This window comes from Phasianus colchicus, chromosome 9 (assembly GCF_987193195.1).
Source record: "Phasianus colchicus chromosome 9, bPhaCol1.hap1.1, whole genome shotgun sequence".
NCBI lineage: Eukaryota > Metazoa > Chordata > Aves > Galliformes > Phasianidae > Phasianus > Phasianus colchicus.
In genome coordinates this window covers 22495985-22517101 of record NC_143444.1, presented here as the reverse complement: position 1 = coordinate 22517101, position 21117 = coordinate 22495985, and the positions used below count along the sequence as shown (strand labels likewise).

At 42.9% G+C, this 21117-nt stretch overlaps 1 protein-coding gene across 14 annotated transcripts in view; it reads right to left on the bottom strand.

Annotated features, from left to right (window-relative positions):
• PTPRF (protein tyrosine phosphatase receptor type F) overlaps positions 1-21117 on the bottom strand; it is a 342933-nt gene that overhangs the window by 205746 nt on the left and 116070 nt on the right. For all 14 annotated transcript variants that reach the window (XM_090146539.1, XM_090146537.1, XM_090146542.1 and 11 more), the window contains exon 3: positions 13238-13408. In XM_090146539.1, the coding sequence (XP_090002665.1) occupies positions 13238-13331 (94 nt within the window). In that variant the 5' untranslated portion in view covers positions 13332-13408. The remainder of the gene's footprint in view (positions 1-13237; positions 13409-21117) is intronic.

The window sequence follows — 21117 nt, the reverse complement described above, 5'->3', positions numbered from 1 at the left end:
GGGAACCAATTGATTAGGTCTGCAAGCTCTGTTTGGGCAATATTAAGATGCACGTGTACAGAACAGCAAATTTTCACACCACATTCCTGAGCATTTATCACTTAGTGTCAGATCCTTGCAAGATCTCTTCTTTGCTCCACTCCTACCCCATTATCGCGGCATTTGTCTACGCACTGTGCGTATATCCACACCACTTGTATATGGGCTGTGTGTGCAAAGTGCTTCAAGAATCAAGAAAATTAACCCTACGGGACAAAGAGAATACCTTCCTTTCATCTCCCATACTCACAGTCTCCAAAGAGTCTCAGTTTGCAAACAGACTCCAACAACTCCCATCGCAGGAATGCAACCACACAAGGCTACTTTGTCACTACTTTTGAAAGACTGTGTATAATGACAACTTCTGAACTTTTGCCAGCTCGTGTACATATACCTGCACCACAGAAAAGGTATTCTGAAGCACAACCCTGTCTGCAGACGCCCTGTGATACCGTGCTGAACCACCTCTTTGCTTGCCTTCACATTCATCCTAGTCCTCCGTAGCAGCACTTTTTCATATTATAACTTTTCAACCACATAATTGAAATTATAAGGTGAAGGGCTCCAAAATTACAGCAGATGCACCAAAATGGTGAGCTTATGAACGATAATGAAATGGAAAGTCTGGAAGCCTGAGGGCACACACATTCAGAGGTGCTCCCTGTAGTTTCTTTTCAATAAAGCTAATAATTCTACATCAACAAGAGAAATTGAAAGGGTTTATTTTATATATATATATATATATATATATATATATATAAAAAACTTTTTTATTATTATTTAAACCACTTCCTTCTCAATTATGCTTTCTTTTTGTGGTAGGGAGCAGAACTGAGTGCATATTTAACATCTGCCACAAAATCCACAAGGTGAAGGGCTAACAGAAACGCAGCACAACTCTAACTGAAGAAACTCCCTCCATTGGCAGCATGAGAGCCTGGTACCTTCAGTACCACCTGCCACCCATGTGCTGGTGCTTCCCAAAGCTCCATCCCTGTGTGACTATAGGGTACTGGGCAGTGACAGGTAATGGGTTCCTGGCAAGAGTCACCAGTGTTAAGAAACAAATCTGTGAACGTATTCCTGGTACCACCTGGAAGGGGCTGGGCACACACATGACTTCTTGCAGAGCAGTTTCAGAAGAAATCCCACTCTGTGACAGCTCCATCCCACCCGTGCTGCAGCAGAACAGCAGCCCAGGAACCTACAGCCTCTTTGTTTGGTGCAAAGGCTGCCCTCAGCGACCCGCACAAGGTACATGCAAATCCCTCTGGGAAGGCTGAAGATGTAAAGATTTGTATGTAAAAGGAGACGCTGAAAGGAGCAACAGGAAGGTTTCACACATTTGCAAATGTGATAATTTAAATGACAAATGTAACAAATTAAATCCAGCTTGTTAGCTAATAGAATATTTAATTATGTGCAATGAATTATCACTTAAAAGATTTGGGAATTTAACCAGTTATTCTCAGAACCACCACACACTCCTGAGCACGATCTGATAACAGCTCAGCATTGTGAGCCTGGCCCCCTGCATCTCCTTCCACCTTACCTTGTTTACAGCTCTATCCTGTAATAGTTTTTACTTGTTTCCTTGATGCCTTAATTTCCTGCAATAATACATCTGCCATGAATAATTAAGCAACGCATTTGCTGCTCACTGAAAGCTGAACAAGAGCAATAAATCAGTTCTAGGACCCTCTGCCAGCACGGAGGCAATCACTGATCTGCTGCAGGTTGCAGGCTGCGGTGGGAACAGCATGAAGCACTCGAGGAGCTGCTGGGCAGTGTGGCACCACGGCTGGTCACAGAGTCACTAAGTACCCTGCGCTACAAGGGACTCCCAGGGATCATGGAGTCCAGCTCCTCGCTCCACTCCGTACCTCCCAAAGCCTATGGCTGAGAGCAGAGTCCCAATGCTCCCTGAGCTCCGGCAGCCTGGGGCTGTGCCCACTGCCCTCTGGTGCAGAGCTTTTCCCTGACCCTCCCCTGATGCAGCTCCATGCCATTCCCTCAAGCCCCGTCGTGGCCCCAGAGAACGCTCAGCTCTCAGCACTCTGCAGCAAGGCAGCAAAGCCCATTCTGGCACTTTCCTTGGGAAGGCCAGAAAACTTAAGTGTGCTCTGTTCTTCACGTGTACTCATTATTTCTTGCACTCTCACTTTCATGGCTGTTCTCACCATTTCCCTCTCCATGGACAGGAGAGCAGCAGATTGCCTGAGTGAGCATCAGTCCCCTCTCAGCACCAAGGAGATGGGCTGCCTCGCATTCCTTGCTGTATCTGCAAACATCTTCCACTGCCTGTGGTTCCACAGGCAGCAGAGGCTGCAGGATGGGAGCGGAGTGCTGAAGGATCATCTGTAGTCAGGCCCATTACCCCCTCTGAAGGTTTATCTCTCTGATTCACATTCACCCTCAGACAGCTGGGCATGCTGCATTCCTCACTTTTTTTTTTTTTTATATGAAGACTGATAGAAGATAGGGAAGAACGACAAAAACAACAGCGATAACACTTCCCTACACCACTTCTAGTCGCATGCATATCAGAGGAGAGGAACAATAAAACAACTTTCCATTACCAGAACAGCATCACCTTTTAATTGGAACGAGGTTTACAGTGCAATCGTGTTAGAGAAAGCTCAGCTGCAGAGCAGACAAGGGGATCCCAGCTTGGCAGAGCGGGGCCATTACAAACCTAATCAAGCACAGGTACCCAGCCAGGCCCAGGAAATGTCAGAGGCACCATCAGGATTCCACGTCTTAATTTGAGAATCTCCCCTGTTCACTAGAAAGCGCAAAGGCTCACAAAAATTTTTAAAGGTCAAAATGTAGAACAGTTCATCATTAAATTTCCCTACAAAACACCCTCGTGCAGAAACAAACCGTGTAATGTTCCTGCTTTTAATTCTGTTGACAAAAGATTGTACATATTTTAAAAACGTAATGCTTAGCAGCTGTGCCACCAGTCTGCCGAGTTTGCATATAGAGCTGTAATATTACCATACTCTATTATTCATAACAGGCAACAGACTTCATTCTTGGTCTTGTGAAAAATAATTGCAGTTCGAAGCCAAAGTCTGAAGGCAAAAACATCCCAACAGAATGGCCAGAGTTTCCAGAATGCAGGAGCTCCTGTAACAGCCTGCATCTTGATTTAGATCAATTAAATTAAAAAAAAAAAAAAAGAAAGAAAGATAAAGAAATTTCCTCTGATCTGTTCTTGAGAAAGGTTTTCAAGAAGCACATGGCTCTTACACAAAACACAGGACAGGAGAAGCTCCAGCGAGCAAACAGCTTGTTTCTTAACCAAAACAACTAAGCCATGAAATAAATTACCTTTTAGCATGAGGCACTCTCCTTTCAAAGTCTCTGGACTTCACTCACTACATAAATGTACAGAGGTTGATGTGCAGTTGTTTAGAGGAAGAAAAAAAATAGGTATTTCCACTTTTCCTTGATGTTCACAAGCTTTCCTTGGCACCTGACCTGAGCCTTCCATTTAAGAACCTTCTCTTCTCCTAGCACTAGGCAGGAAGTCTGCACATTCTCCTCATTCTGTAGGTTCTCAAGACTGATTCATTCATTGGAGACCTCATCAACATGAGCAGAGCAGAAAGGCCATCATCTAGTAGGTCTTTGGGACAGTACTCCTCATTTCTACATGGCACTGATGTTGCATCTTCCAGAAGAGCACAGCACTGTTGACTCTGTTGACTCCTGTACAGCTTCTGATCCATTAGAACTGCACAGCTTTGCTGTCTACCAGCTGTTTAGGCAGTTGTGTCTCATTCTGTATTTATGTAGCTGATTACTCCTATTTTCAAACATCTATCTGCATTTCCCCTTATTGACACACTTCCTTTCAGACAGTTTCTCCAATTTGTAAAGATCATTTTGAATTCTATTGGTGTCCTCCAACATGCTTGCTGCTCTTCCCAGCTTGTTGCTGCCTGCAAATTTAATAAGCATGTTCTCTATTCTATCAGAGAGATCATTACTGCAAATGCTGAATGCTACCAAACTGCCAAATACCCACCCCTATGAGCAGATGTTTCATGAGAAAAAGTCTCACGAGGGAGTATTGAAAGCTTTACTAAAGATAAATGACATCTACTGCTTCTCCATTCACAAGGCCTGTTATCCTGTCATTAAAGAAAATTAGATTGATCTGACCTTGACAAATCTACGTTGGGTATTGTTCCTTTGCCTATGTGGATGTAACAATATTTAAAGTTGTAGCAATTAATAACACTTTAGAGAAGCAATAATAAGCGTGCAGCTTCTTACAACAATACTTAATTTTAGATATGAAATGGGAACTAATTTGAACGGGATGAAAAGAGAAGAGAATGTCTTTCTTTTCACACCTCCCTTACAGACGTTGCATTTTTTGGCCATTGCTGGAGGCTATGGAGGGGCAATTCTGAGCTACATGGGCCTCGAGATGCAGTCCAGCAATGATTACATCACACAGTACAGAAGTGCAGCACAAGCTCAACAAAGAAAACTCCATATTTACACAATTGTCTCAACTGGAGGGATGTACTGGGAAAGAAACATCACAGTGTGTGTGAACTCACCCTCCCTGACCATGTCACACTGTGTGCTGTTGGAGCTGGAGGATCACCTCTGGGTCTCCAAAAGCCTGAGATTAGAACGAATATACAGGTGATTTAGGTGTGTACAAGCTCAGACAGCACTCATTAGTCACATACACAACATTTTGCGTGAAATTCCCTTCCTTTATATTATTCAACAGCACACTTCTCCATGGGTCACTCCCTTCCGCAAACAAAGTTCCCTTCCTGCTAAAGCGTGCCTGTGGTAATGTCAAACATGTTCACAGACATTTTATCTATGAACAACACCACTGCTTGTATTACAAGGTACTGTAGCAGAAATCCTCTCTGTTTTCAAAAGCATCCAAACAATTTCTGCAGGAAGAGCCAAAAAGCAAGCGCCCAACTCATAAACCACAGCCCCCCAACTTCAGCTTTGGCAGAAAAGCAAGCAAGGCGCATTTCAGCCATGAAAGAAACTCATAGAAAGCTAAACCAAACAGCTTATAATAAAGAACTTTGCATAACCCCTATTATAATGCGTGCAATAGAGCGTTCAGAAGCACCCTGGAAGTCTGCACAGCACACACAAACGGCAAGACAACAGCCAGGACCATTACCTCCCCTTACAGGGAACAGGAGCACAGGGAGCCCTTCCAGCTCTTGGATTGCCCTTACCACCCTCCTCCTGAGAGCCCCTGGCAATTCGTTGTGCTCAGCATGCCAAGAATGAGCACACTGTGCCAGGACAAGGCATCCCAGAGCTTTACAAGGGAATATGAAAGTATTTTCTCTGTTTTCCCTCTCGCTTCCTTCCCCCTGCTGCCATGGCCCCATCGCTTATTAAATGCCCCGTAAATCAAGGAGTGGTAGATGAATGAGAGAAGCCCGGTTCTGTCAGGGTTTTCTTGCATTCTGAAACCACGGAAAGCTTATCTGTTTGATGCTAAATAAGATGAAAACAGGTAGCCATCCCCGTCACATAGGTATTTTAATCATCTTAGGCATTTCATAGGATTTTCACCGCTCATCACTCAGTTCTTCAATGAATCTTCCCTCATGTAATTAAACACTACATAAGTAAATATACTTACAGCCTTCTCTTGCTTCCAAGCTGGCTTTTGTCAAATACAAAGACTGAAACCCATTCACGGCAACTCTCACATTTACCACCAAACAGTTTTTAGCTCAAAACTCAGTGAAGTACTATCTCTGCCTTATGTAGAGCTCCACACTGAAAGCTACAACTTGGCAACGTGTGCACGTCTACCACCCTCACAAGCCACGAACTGGATTTGACAAGCTGGTGACAATGTACCATCCTGTCTGCCAGGCACACTTGTGCTGGTGCCAGGATTCAAACTGGTTATTACAAATGGAGTTCTTCAGGGGCAAACAGACCTGGGTGAGTAAAGCTAAAGCTGCTGCATGTTTCCTGGTCTTTCTGGATCCTGTTTTTCCAAGCAACTTTTACCAGAAGTAACAACACATACGTTAATAGTTGAAGTGAACTTGCCTAAAAATAAACGGAAAGAAAAAACGTAGGTGTTCTGCACTCCAGTATCCAAGCACTGAGGCTCAAGAGCCATCGTCTCCTCCTCTCTGCGTTGCAATTAACTTGCAAGGGCTTTTATCATTCACCTTTGGGGTGAACCAGGACAGACATCACAGGTAGAAATTATTGAGAATTTAAAAAAATGAGAAAAGCATCAAAAGCAGACAAGAAGGATCCCCAAGGTACAGTCTTCCTTTTAAATGTGCAGCATTAACCAGTGTCAAATGTGGGTGAGTATTGTCCTCTCTATGGGACCAAATTCCCAGAGAAGCCAGCATCAATGGAGCACAGCAACCCTGCACGGTAGAGGAACCTGCCATGCTGACAGCACCCAGCACGCCAACACACAGCAGCACAGCAGCCATCCTAGTGCCACCAGCCTGCAATGGCCTTTCCACTTGCTTTATGTTTTGACCAGATGCTATTCATAAGACTCAGCCCAATTTTCAAAATGCATTCGTGGAAACCGTGGTGTTAATTAATGAAAAAAATGGCAACAACGGTAACGCATCTAATGAAGGACAACCTGAAAAGCACAGCAGGGCTCATTCCAGCATGTATAGCGTGAAGTGGAAAATATTTTGTAATTATTTCTTTAACACTAAGTGGAGTGCCCCGATTATAAAGGCCTCATGCTATAATGCACCTGAAAAAGCCCAGACTGAACCAACATTCAGGACAAAGTCTGGCACTGCAGCCTGCAGTTCGCACACCAATGTAAATCTGTCACACATCAGATGTGCTTTGGTTTAATCCACTGATCATATGTCAATAAAGCATGTGAGGCAAAAGACACTTCTACGACTTAGGGCTTCTAGCAACCACCCTCTGGTGTTTTCAGATCAACAAAATAAATGAGATTTGTCTTCAGCATAGACAAAGCACTGATTCACACAAGGGGCTAAACACAGCATTCAATTAAAAGTACACCACTGCTTTCCAGTTACTTTTACATAAAGACAGACATCTTACCAGACAAAAAACATCCATGAACAAAGGATTTACTTAAAGAAAAACAAAAAACACAACACACCAAAAAAAAAAAAAGACTGAACAACATTTTGAGCAAATTTCATACTTGTAGTTGTTCACCAAATCATGCTTCTTCATCTTGTATTACAATATCATTCTGAAGTGCCAACACAATGAACAGATAATCAAAGAACTAAAAAAAGAAAAAAAGGCATTCATATTACTACTTTGTTTTGTTGTTGTTGTTGTTGTTGTTTTTAACAACTGCTCAGCTAAAACAGTGCAAGCTCCAGCAGGCCTCATACTTTTTCCTCACCTGAGGAATGACAGCATGACAAATAGTATTACTTAATCAGTATTTTCCAGCACTCCTTTTCATCTCAAAGGATGCCACCATCACTACTACAGAATATTTTAAAACATCTCCCTGAAGTATTCACAGCAGCCTGTGCAGTCACAACTAACTAACATCTGGGAATACACACAACCAGCCTGCAACGACATTTGGAAACTGAAGGATGAGCTTTGCAAGACTGATAGTCAGTAAATAACAGCAAGGGTCGATTACTTAGACAAAATTTCTCGGGCAAGTGGATGAGTTGTGATCCAGCAAAATGTATTTGCACAGAATCCCTGGAGTTGGAAGGGACCTTAAACTTCTCTGCAATGAACAGGGATGCCTACAGCTCAACCAGGCATTTGGAGTCCCATCCAGTCTTATCTTTTCATGAAGTTAAGGGCAAGAACCCAAGTCACATTAACAAAATGGCAATCAGAGACTTCAGAAGGGATTCCAAGGTTATCATAGAGGACCATGTTTCCACCTCAAAGCTATGGGCAAAGGAGTAAAAACTGCTGCTGTTGCATGACACGAAGTGGCACATCTTTTCTCAGGTCTCTCGACTTTAAAAAACACTTCTAGAAGTCTGGAGGATTTGCGGAGACCTGTAAATATGATCCCTGAATAAGAGAAATCAAGACCAATCCATTTTTCCCAGAATAAAAAGGACAAACGTTCAGACTGTCTAACTTTTACATTTTAAGTTGCTTCTCAGGGAGACTGCATGAAGCGGCATGAACTTCTAGCCTAGCTGACACAGGTTACAGCATCCAGTATCTGAACCCAAAAACACACAAACCAAGCCTAAAATAAATACAGATTTGTAGAAGTAATGATTACTTGCCATTTTCCCAGATCACACAGGAGATGGGTAAATTCTCCACCATTTAGTCTTCAAATCATGATTTGATAGTCTCTTAAAAGCTATGTGCTAGATCATTTGCAGCTGTTAAAAGCAGATGCAAAAATTACTCTCTGAAATTACACAGCCTCCATTGTGCAGGTCACAGTACAAGTCTACTGATCTGATTTCTGGCCCTACAATCTATGAATCTACACTGGAGATAAAATTTTAAGCAGGTAGCTTTACTGTTTTTCTATATCACCTAGCCAATAAGCACATTTATAGAACATCCTCTCTCTCTCTCAAAAAAGTGTATTCAGTATATCTGCCTCCAGCTCCTGTCACCGCACCAATAGCATGCATAGATGCGAAGGCAGCCGAGCAGCTCTGGCCACCCAGCCCCATCTCAACGCCACAGATAGCAGGCAGGTGTGTGACACGAGGAGCCTGGTGCAGAGGCACAAGTCAGAGCCTACAGTCAGACCTCCTGCAAACCAGCAGCCCCACAACACCACTGATGTGTGACAGCATGCCCAGAGCTCTTCAAAAGCAAGATCCTGCCTGAAACTGCATCACAGCCCTGGGCTCAGGAGCAACCCATCACTGGGGGCTGGAAGATGGCGCCAGGAAGGGATTGCTAAACATTTATGCTGTTCTTACATTCTCCATAGGTCTTTGTCATGACCGCTGCTGGATAAGAGCTATGGAGCTAAGGCAGACCTTTGACCCAGCACCTGATGTTGACTGATGAGTGATGGTGACTTTAAGAATAAATAAAAAAGACAAATTGCAATGCCGTGACCTGTTATAGGTAGCTAACCAAACAAATTCACAGGAGTCCTGCAAGTGCTGGAGCAAAAAGGGACATGGCTATAAACGCAGAAATATCTGCTGTCTACTCTCAACAGAGCATTTGCTTTTACAGCATCCTTCCTATCTTTTACATCTGCAACATTTGGCTACAAGCCAGCAGCACCTAGATATTTTACAGAAAAGTGAGGAACCGTTTATGCCTAAAAATATATATGATGAGTAAGGACAGCAAAAATAAGTTGCACAATGACTGTGGTTAATATTTCTGCCTGCCCCTTAACAATGCAACCCCAGTGCCTCAGTTACAGGGGCTTTCCTACACAATTTTTTACATGTTCTTTTCACTGATTGAATTTGTCAAGCTAGTCAAGGCAGAATTGCAGAAAATTAGTATTTACCTGTGTTGTAATACCTAGATCTGATCATACCAATTATACCTAATCACTACATTCAGTGTTTGGGGATGGGCACGCAAACAAAAACGAGGAAGCGGAAACAGATGTAAGGCAGCAATGGAAAAACCTCAGGTCCAGCTTTCTGGATGGGACCCTGCTGTCCAGCTTTGCAAAGCACAACTTCAAAGGTCCAGGTCCAAAGCATCTGCTGCTGGGCCTCTGCTTGGGATGCAAAGCCAAGAGGCACCCAAGAAGTACAGTTAATGGGAAGAATTCGCATGACATACACAACTATCTGACAGAAAGGACCAAGGGTAGGTTGGAGCTGCTTTGGATTTGGGGTCCTCGCTCATAGGAGGATGTGGGAGGGCAAGGACCTGTCCTACAGGCACCAGCCCACTGCTGCAAGCTGCCCTCACACTCTCAAACAAAAGTAAAGTTTGCTCCATCTTTAGAAATCAGATGCAAATTGTTTGTTTACCACGTCTCACTTCACACCTAGTTGCCCGAAGTGCTGCCTTGCTCCTTCCTTCTACAAGGTCACTTTTGAAGAGCATTTCTTCCTTAAGACCTTTGAAATTCTGTGATTTTGGTTAGAAAATACTGAGGATGGATCACTTAATCTCTTCCTTTGGCTAATGGAAGCCTCGCTCAGGACATCACATATAAAGCCTAATTTTAAGAAAACAGACCAACAACAAAACACACCGCTGATGATGGTATTGATTTTTTTTCCCCTGGTTTCTCAGCGTTTTGTTTTGAGAGGGGTTTTTTGTTGTTGTTTGTTATTTATTTATTTTAGTAGAGTAAATGACAGATTTCCGAAGGATTGAAAAGAGCATCTTTTAGCTGACAATTGAACTGAACATTAAACAAAATCTGCAAAGCCGTTTTTCCCATGCACAATCAAAAGCTGACAGACAGGGATGCACAGAGTGCATAAAAAACACAAGCAAGCTGAGGGAGAAAGTGTAAAACAGTCATCCTGAATCAGCTCTGAGCCACTCTAATGGAATTAGGGTCACACTGACAGAAACACACTCAGATCACAGAGAAAATTTAATAATTTCTTACTGCAGTCTGTAAAAGCAGGGGAGGATTTGAAAGTGCTTTCTGCTAAATTAGCACTTCTCTATCGACCATTCCCCACACGTTCCCCCTCCTGCTCACCTTCTCCTCCAAACCCCTCACCAGAGAGGCCCCGAAAGCACTGGCCCCATCCTGCTTGCAGGGAGGAACCCAGGGAGCTGTGTGTTTAACCTCTGGATGCCCCTTCGATTCCTCAGTGCTGACGTTATTCAGTCCCTGTGAACTCAGCTCCAGGAGCAGCACTGCAGCGCACCCGCCGCTAATTCCGCTACGCAATACATATTCAATCTGTTTTATCTCAGGCGTTAACGTCTCGCTGTCTGCCAGCTGCCTAATTGTCAGCAAGCTCGAGCAGCCAGGCTGAATGTGTTGTGACAACAACAGCTACAAAGCACAGGCTGGGAAGGTAGGGATACCCAGGTTCTGCAGCACCCGGCTGCTGGCAGAGGCAGCCCCTGCCCCAACCCTTCCTACCAGTACCAAAGCGATGCTGCAGACTGACTCCAGGAATGCAGAGATAATTGTGCTCCCCTTATTGCATTACTTTTAATTGGAGAAACAGAGGAGTAATTCATGATCCAGAGCCTTGCCATCCTTCTGCTGGCTCCCAGCAGCACCACAATGGGAAAACGAAAGAATCTCGGTGATATACCAGGCACAGCTAAATTCCATCAGGAATCCATCCAGATAAGTGAACTGCCTTTGACTGGGGCCATCAAGATGTTTAGGGGACAATAAAAACGAAGAGAGGACATATGAGGTGCTTCTTTATCAACATCCCTTTCTACCCTTTGCAGTGAGGTCCACCATGCATTCTCCCCACCAGGGAGTTCTACCAGGACTCCCAAACACCATCTCCACTACCATATTTTGCCCACCACTGACAACAGTATACAAAATAACAAGGAAATTCATCCTGAAACTGCATAAATGCAAAGCTTCCCTCAGTCGCCTGCCCTTCACACAGCTCCCTGTCACGGGGAGCATCAGTGATAAAAGTCAGTGGGGCAAGAGAACCTATCAATTGCCAAAACACACAGAGCAACACTTGCCATCCAGGAAGACTTCAGTTAATCTACAGTGGCTGTAGCAGTTAAAAGGTCACTGTCCTCCAGATTTGCCTTGCAGATTAGGATAAAGTAATTCAGAGTCAGTCTGCACCAGAGAAAAAGGCATACATACTGATATGTTTGCTTCTCAAGACAGAAGTGTTGCACATCTGAGACATCAATATTTGGATCTGGGCCTGTGAAACAGGGCCAAGTTTCTTCACTTTAAGCATGTGGAAGCATTCCACAAAACTGGCAAACCATATCCACTACACATTATCCTTAGACCAAGAACTGTCCTAGGATGTCTCAAACTCCACCAGCTTGTGCACAGCTGATGGAGGAATGCTTTTATTCTTTGCAGGGACCAGGATGACGATAATGAAATTTTTTTCATACCTCAAAATATTAAATATATACTTGTCTGTGCCAGACTCCAAAACAGGATATAACACTTAGACTTAAAATAATCTAAATAAACATCTTCTAGCACCTCGAGTGATGGTAAAAATAGTGAATTTTCATCTTTTCTCACATCAATTTTCAATCCCCTCTCCAGTTTCTCCAAATTTACTCCTCCCCCTTTAGTCAAGGATACTGAAAAACTCCAGTCCATTTTCTCCACTCAGCCAGGCTCTTAATGGTATGGAGACCTCCTTCAGCTTTCACAAAATTACATCTTAATTGCAAAGCCTGGTTGACCAACTAAAGCTGGAGTGAAAGGCTGGTGGCAGCTCAGGAGGTACATCACAGTCATCTCCCTGCTCCATCTGAAGGAATCCCATGGGCCCAGGGTGTTTGTAAAGATACTGAATATCCACAGTTGCCTTAGAGCCTGCAATGAACACGTGAATGTTTGGCCACTCTGAAAAATGAATCCTCCAAAATCATTATATGCTGGAGCAGAGAAGTGCTCAACAACATGCAGGTACGTGCGATATTAACCAAAACCATGGCAGCTCATAGCAGGCTGTCCCACTCCATGCTGCCAGCAGAGAGCTACAAAGGCTGACTTTCTAAGGACATGCATCTCTCCTCAGGTACCAGACATGAGCAGAGCACCTTAAGTACCACCACAGGAAACATCTGACTCCAATTCTTCTACAGGTGGAGGACAGCTACACCAGAAAGTAAAGACTTGAATGCTTCCCCAGCAGTTTTCAATCACCCACTGATTCAGGAGAGATGTTTCAGTTCTACAGAAACTGTAAGAGCTGGTAAAAGAACAAAATAAAGTAACAGGGATTACTTCAACCCCAGTACATCTCTCTTCCTCCGCCCCCAATTTTCTTTACTCATCTATACACGTTAGCAATCAAACTGTCAGGTTTTTATCTTGCAGCTACTACTGAAGCTACTACAGAAGCTCATCCCGTGCTTGAATAAATGTTTCCAGCCTTTTTATTTCTATTTGTGCCCCTTCACACACATACTGTTTATCTTCACTGCACACATTGGAAAACAAGATTTGGAGGGTTATCCCTTCGTCCTCATTGTTGCCAGTACATACCCAGAAGTTTCAGTATTTGTTGAAAGAAGACTTGCAAGACATTCAAACCTTTAAAAAATGAATGTTACTTACTTTCGGCTCCTGCTTTAGCAGGATCAGGCAGCATCAAGCAGCACAGGATGACTGCTAGCACAGTGAGTACTGAGACGCAGAAGTTAGGCACCATATTCCAAAGCAGAGCAAGTCCTCTTCAGTCTGAGGCAAGTGGTCAGCACATCCAGCGTTACAGACACAGACTTACTCCTGCAAACCAAGAGATGAAGAAAAGTGTTTAAATACGATGCACGCATTAACTGCTGACGTGTCAAACTAAACTGTAAAGACACAAGACACAAATACAATGAAATTTGACTATCTTTCCTGCTTGAGCAGCATAGCATCACACTAATACTCCACAATCCAGTAGGCTGTTTTTAACGGGCATGAGCCATAAAAAAATCACCATCTTCAAGTCTGACTTCAGGTCCCGTCTCTACTACAGCCTGATAATATATCCTTTAGCTGTTCTCACTATGTTTGTACAACAAATAGTTCTGAAGATGCACATTACCAGAAACAGTGTCTTAAGTTCACATAACTCTCCTTGTCTGCCTAAGAGAGACATGCTTGGCTGCTTACATATGGTGGTTTGTGGTCAGCTACGTTCAGCGTAGCTGGACTGGTGAACAACTGGTATAGAAAAGGACATCCTTTTGTAGCACCAACTGCACCTGCACCTCAGTTGGTCTAAACAGGAGACAGAGCAGCTGAAGAGAGTCAGCTCCCATTTCATAGAGCAAATGAGGATGCCAGTAGAAAATAAGGGTGAAATGCCTTTAAAGTGAAGGTTTACCTAAAGTAAAGAGCTAAGCTTTATACTCTCCAAAAGGGATAGGAGGGGGCCATCTAAAAGGACAGAATAACCCATCTCCAAAACAAAGCAAAAAGTCTCGGTAATTGGCTCAACCAGAAGACCTGCTTGGATACAGAAATGCAAAAAATTCCTTGAAGCCTAACCAGAAAGACAGGTATTAAAAAAAAAAAAAAGTATTTCTATGTGTCTACATCCTTTATCTTTTCATGAGAATGTACTCTATTTACTTTAAAGACAAGAGACTAAGGTTCACCTGTTAAATCAGACATTAAAGAAGCTAGCAAACCCCATTCTCTCGAAGTGACAACACCTTGCAGGGACAGTGGCTCACTCTTTCAGCACTAGGCATCTCATCAGAGGCTCAAAAGCCATTTAAAATAAGTCAATGCGTCTCTCCTTTGCTAAGCTGCAAGAACTACAGAAAGTTACCAGTAGGGCACTAATGGCAAAATAAATCTCACGCTGGCATAGGTTAGCCTGTGATTCGGCAGCATGCAGCAAGGCAAAGGGGCAATGACTTCAGACCAAAGGCTTCCTAGGACCACAACCAGCAGTGCCTTGGTGAAGTCATCTGGAGGTGTACATGTAATTATCATGATTTTGGACTCTGTAAGTGGTCTTTAAGCACAGTATCCGAGTGCACAGCCTGTACATGGGATGACATACATCTTAGTGTTGGAGGTTTTGAAAAATTTGTTAAATATTCTAAAAAAGGACAATTTTATGTTTTGCAGGATTTTTGAAAAGAGCAGCTGCTTACTTTTTTTTTTTTTTTTTGAGAACCACAGAGCTTTTGATGGAGGTGTGTATTACATGTTATGAACACGTTTACTTCTGACAAAAACAGCGTTCAAAGAATGCCAGCAACCACAGCGTTCAGGGAAATCCACACAAAATCTCAAGAGAATCTACCTAGGCAAATATTTACATTGCATCGTACTAACAAACAGCAGATCATGATTCTTCTTCATTCTGTTACTGTATTTGCACAGTAAATCTTTTCACAAGTTATAATATCACACAATACAAAAAAAATCTTTATTTATGCAATGTCTTCTCCAGCCAAGACATCTGAAAATACTTTACAAAATAACCTAGTTCTAACCTAGATGCAGAGCGAATACTGATCATCTCATCCCGCTTTTATTATCTCAATGAAAAAAATACATCCAAGCGAGCTCAGCAGCAAGATTTTGAATACAGAAAAAGAGGCTCTTCATATCAGCCACACTGGGTTCTCCATTGCTCTTCAGCCACCATATTCTCCTCTCTCTCTTGCCAAAGAATTACTAAGAGCGCCAGTGACACGTCTTACACAACAGAGACAGGCAGCTGTGTCTTTATAACAACATCAGCTCTATTTTCAACAGGAAACCCAGTTCAGCCCCCAGGCGGGCTGCCCAGTGTCAGCCAGCCCTCCAGATAAGGCTCACAGGGGAATGGGAAGAAGTGTCCGGATTAAGAGTGAAGATTACAGCTCTAAATTCTGTATACGCGGTGCTAATTTGTGCAGTCTGGAGACACAAACTCACTGAAGCACACGTTGAGCAGCATTACATCTGGCTCAAAGGCACCAGAATCTTAAGCTGCTGTTCTTCTTGGGGACAAAAAAACAGAGGGCTGAAATTACTGTGTCAAAACAACCAATGTGTATTAAACTCTTTCAGATTAGGACAGAGAATGTTTTTCAGGTGGTGCTGAAAACATCTTCGGTATGTATCAGACCAGACTGGGGATGAATAGCTTTCAGAGAGCTTTTCCTCTTTCATTCACTTCCATTAACAACAAAAGTGCCCAATCTAATGGTGTATCTTGAGCACAGATTACTCAGAAGTCATGTGAAAGGCAGTGCCACTACCCTCATTCAGGAATAACTCTCAGGAACACAAAAACCTCGGCTAAAGAATAGGTCTCTTGATTTCTGTCTTCTTTCAGCTAATAAGATCAAGTTTGCTCCCACCTCCAGCTTGATGGATTTATAACTTTCCTCTGAAGCCCATAAGATATGTGCAATGTACATCATGCAAAACTGGTGAATTGCCAGTTATTCTAACCAGATGCCTTATAGATTCGATCTTTTTGCAACTGTTTAGTGCTTTATAATAATTTACCATCTGGTAAAATAAGCCAGATTGTCCTATGCAAGACCGCTGTCTGTCCCTCCAAAGTTAATACAGCACCTTTGTTTCTTAACAGGAATAATCTTCTCTACTTCCTCTCTCCAGAGTTGCTATCTATGAGAAACTTGTCTACATACAATATTTAAAGCCCTTAAAATTGGAATGTTTTAAAATTTTATAAATCTGAGAGGCTGTCATTCTCTTTTGAAATTGAAAATATGAAAAAAGTTTCTCCAAGGGGTTCAGCTCTCTTATTTTTTTAGGATTGAGGTGCTCTCTCCCTGGAGGACAGCCCAATATTCAAAGCAAGGTGACAGGGTGTGAGCTGAAGCCCAATTCACCCTTCAAAAGCCAACATTACACTGATAATTTTGAACAGTAACCTTGAACTAAAGCTACAGGCTTCTTTTGTTTAAAGCAGAAAGACGTTATAAGGAAAATATATATTACAAGAAAAAAAGCTATAAAACCAAGTAATGTTGGTAGACACTGATAATCAGCAGAACAGATTTTACAGAATCAGAGCTGCTTTGGTAGAACGAAGTCCAACAGCAAACAATCAGCCAATGCTCTTAGACCCCTACTGTCTTCTTTGCCTTGACAACACCACGCCTCCTCAAGCTGTTCTGTCTTGCACCTGGAGCTACCTCCCATGCCCCAGATGACCTCCATCCCTCCTTCTCAAGACCCCCTTTAACCTCGCTGCTTTGAGCATCCCACAACCGAGACTGCATCTGGGAGCTTGGGCAATGTAGAAAAAAAGCTCTCAAACATAGATGTACATCCTCATTGCTACTTCTGCATCTGGTCCTGGCAGTATCATAAACCCGACACCATGTAAGGCAAAAGGAGGCTGCAGCTAAACATTCCAGATGGCTTTGTAAAATCCTCTCTGAGTATAGCTTGCTAAACTCCATTCTCTGCTCCAAACTCAATGTTAGAACTACCAAGCGCTAGTTTGGCAGAGAACTAGAAAGCTGGAAAGCACAACAAAAAGAAATAGCCAACTCAATTTAAATATAGCTGATTTTGCCCTAGGGCAGGTGGATGGAAAAGAGGAGGTCTCGAGAACATTTTTGAAACCTGCATGGTTTGATTCTTTCAGACAAGCAGAAAAAGCTGGACTCATTTAAAACAGAGCCAAGAATACCAATGGCTCATATGGTACTCGGAAATGCTGGCAATGAGCACGTCCCATAGGAAGCTGCAAAGAGATTAGAAAAAGCAGTCAACTTTACAGAGTCAAGAAGAATTGCAAAGCAGTGCTGAATAGCTCATGTCCTCTATGAACTCTTCTGGAAAATAAACTGAATTGAAGCAAGCGTTGCGTTCACTAGCCATGAACAGCATGGGGAAGAAAAGCATCCCCAAAATAAGCATTCCCATTCCAAAAAGAGGGACCAATGCACTGGAATGGCTTTGCACATTGAAGCTATTTGCAACCTTACATATCTAATAAATCAGCACAAAAAATGTTCTCTGTAGGAATCCCTGCAGTACATCCACAGAACTGCCAGGTTCAGTTTTGAGTACAACTACTGAAACTGTATTTGCTGGAGACATGGTAAGAGATTCTCTAGGAAGGTAAGGCCAGTGCATAAGCAGTGTCCTTGTCTGACCTGGAGATGGAACAGTATCTTTTCATAAAGAAGCCTGAAACAATCGCATTTGCTTTTCAAGGTGGAAACTTCTTATACCTTCTCTAGAGCAAGGATGGAATATCAGAAGATATGAGGTGGGTGCCACCCAGCCGCTTGCGAAAAAGGGGCTAAACCTATCTGCTTTTCCCACCTATACCACATGCACAAATTAGAAAAAGAAAACCCACTGACTTTAAGAACACATAGGGGCAGCTTTGCCTTTCACACAAAGGCCCTGAAAGGCAAGTGATCTTTGTGTGATTCGAGGGTCCTGATCAATGCAGTACTCCAGGGTCACACAACTGATGCTAATCAGGAACTGACCACGCAAGGAGAGGCCACGTGCTGCACAGAGCTACGAGGAGATATTTACTGCATTAGAAATGAGAGCAATCATTGGCTACAGCTCAACTGCTCCATTCTGTATACAACTTCTCTGAATGAGGAGGATGAAAGCCATGAGGCACTGTATAATTCAAGGTCATCATATTGCACACATTACAAGTTGTAGGAGCATGGTTACATGAGAGTTAATGACTTCTGAATGTTTCACTTCACTACATTAGTATTCCTTTAGCATAGATTTCTTTGTGGTTTTCTGCAAGAAATACAATATAAAGAGACCTAGGGAGTAGAGCAATATGGCCAAAATAGACAAAATGAGTCTCATTCACTCCAACCTCCCACATGCAGGGAAAGCATTAGAAAAATTCATTGGAGAGTTACAGGGAAGACTGTAATACTAACACAGATTTGGGGAAGAACTTCATATGAACTTGCAGTCCAGTAAAGTGGCCAAAAGTTAAAGCAACTGCTACACCAGCAAAGGCATCACACCTCCAGGCCCCAGGTGTGAACAGGGCTGGAGCATCAGATCCAAAACTCCCAACCATCTGGAGAGAAGGGATGAGCAAAGCAATTCAAGAACCAGGAAGGATGAAAAATCTCTGTCACAAGCGCTAGACAGACTGGCTAAGCAAGATGGGGATTTGATAACCATCTGTAAGTACACGAAGGATACAAACACCAAGAAAGGAGTGGAGGAGTGTAATTAGCCACGGGCATACAACTGTGAGTAATGGAATGAGACAGAGCAAAAGAAACCGTGCTGAATATTCTCAGTAAATCCTACAAAGCAGAAGACAAAAGAGAGAACAAACCCCAGCAGGAAAATCTTTCATCATCTCTTTGGATGGAAATTAAAAATGGGGCAAAAAAAACCATATATATGTTCCATAATGTCAGAAAAAAATATCCTGATTGCTGACAGATTGGTGCAATGCTGGGGCGTGGGGATATACCCAACAGCAATGAACAATCCAGTGATACTTGAAAAAGCTTTTCCTCCCCTGTTTTGGCAGAGTATTAGAGACAGTATGAAGACTTGAGCTGCTCGCTGGCCTGGCTGCAGACCTCTGTGACCCTGAGCCCAAATGCTGACCCATGGTGAGAGCAGTTGGAACGCACAGGCTGAGGACGCACACCCAGCTCCTGGCCACGTCTGCTTCCAAAGATACTCCTTTCTAAAGGCGCTGCTTCCTGCAGACAATCCTAGATAAAAAGGAGGATTTCTTCAACTGAAACAAGGATTATGAAGGGCCCTGTTAAATAACCACAGTGATAAGTCAAAACGTCCACTTAAAAGATAGATCAGCCTTGAGTCTCGCGAGCCCAGCCATCATTCACGCTGAGCGCTAAGTACAGATCGCTGTAGATCACCCTATCTGTGTGTACAGGTTCTTAATGCCTGCTGTAAAGTCTCCTTAAAAGAAGCTAACTGTTGCACGCATATCACCCTTTCAACAGAGCTCTGACTGTGTTTACGGAACAGACACAATCGCACAACCAGGTGCGTGGAATGTTCATGGCAGTGTGAAATCCTGCGGAAATTAGAAATAAATTCAGCTATTTCTTCACGACTGGCAACTCCACGCGGGGAGGAACATGCTTCTGTATCAGCCACTCCCACAAAGCAAGAATCCCTGCACTTTTTCTACCAGTGACTACAAACACAACAATACATTCTTAATATAAATGACCATGTAATTATAGACTTATATTCAGCACAATGAAATGATTAAAATCACAAGGTACCGAGTCCTCTCCTCTAAATCCCAACTCCTTAGCATCAAGTTTCACATACCCACGATGCACAGCAGAAGGTTTTGAACTATAACAGGGAGGGAGAGCAGAGGAACACCGTCTTCTTGGGCTTGCTGCTTAGAAGGCACTGCAAGCTGACTGCTATTTACTGCACAGCTGGGGCACTGCTGCTCCTGCATCTGGCTTCAGCGGTGTTGAATCCATCAGTTCCACATCTCAGACTGACAGGAACAGGCAAAGCTGATCAGACAGATCCTGCAAGCGCCAACACGACTCCAACCCAAATGGCAAGAATGCGAATGATGAATCAGATGAGGGGTAATCTGTCCTTCAAGCATTTGTACGGTGCATGCTGGCTTCAAATGAAACTAAGTTCTAAACCAATCATAATTCAAACTCTATCACTTCATAACAATGCTTTTGCTCTATTCACACATCTACTCTGCCCCTTTAGTGGCCTCAGTGTAGAAATTTTCCAGGGTTCTTCCGGATAATGAACAAATTGTAGCCTGCTCTCTGCATCTCAAGCATTTACATTTCAAGCAACTACTGGGATGGTTTTCCTTCGCAGAATCCATGAAAGGCAGTCCCTACAAGAACATGATCTTTCAAGCGTTTTGTTATTTTCTCTATTTTTGCTTCAACCACAGTAAAAGGTACATAAAGAACTTTCATCTGAAAGTGGCTCTTTTCAACAAAAAGTCCCTTACTTTTGCTGTAAGTTCAGTTATGTTTTATATAATGTAACATACTACTAAGGTCTGCTCAGTTAATGCTTTCAGATTAATAGCTTATTCCAAAGCTGCTTTTGCCAAGACCTCAATTTCTGAAATTTGCTTATCTTTTATATTTAGAAAGGCCGGGCATGGTACTAGTGCTAAGTCCTCCATTACATTTTTAGCAGTTAAAAATTGATGCAAAGAAGTCATTTCCCTTTTTAGCAGTACCTTTCCTTCCTTAATTGCTACCTTTAACCTCCCATCATCTGGTAAGCCCACATTTCACGCAAGACAATGGCTGCTGATTTGCTTAAATTATTTATCTTCTACTTATAGATGTTAGTTCTTCAAAGTCCACCTTGGATCTTTCAGCTCTTTTATGCTCATTTTGCTTTCTACTCTCTACTAACAGTACACAGGAGCTGGATTTCCACATTTTGAAGCACTCCTGCTGGAGCAGCTCCTCACACCCGCCATCCAGCTAATGCACTTTTCCCAGCCTTGCTAACTTCTTTTT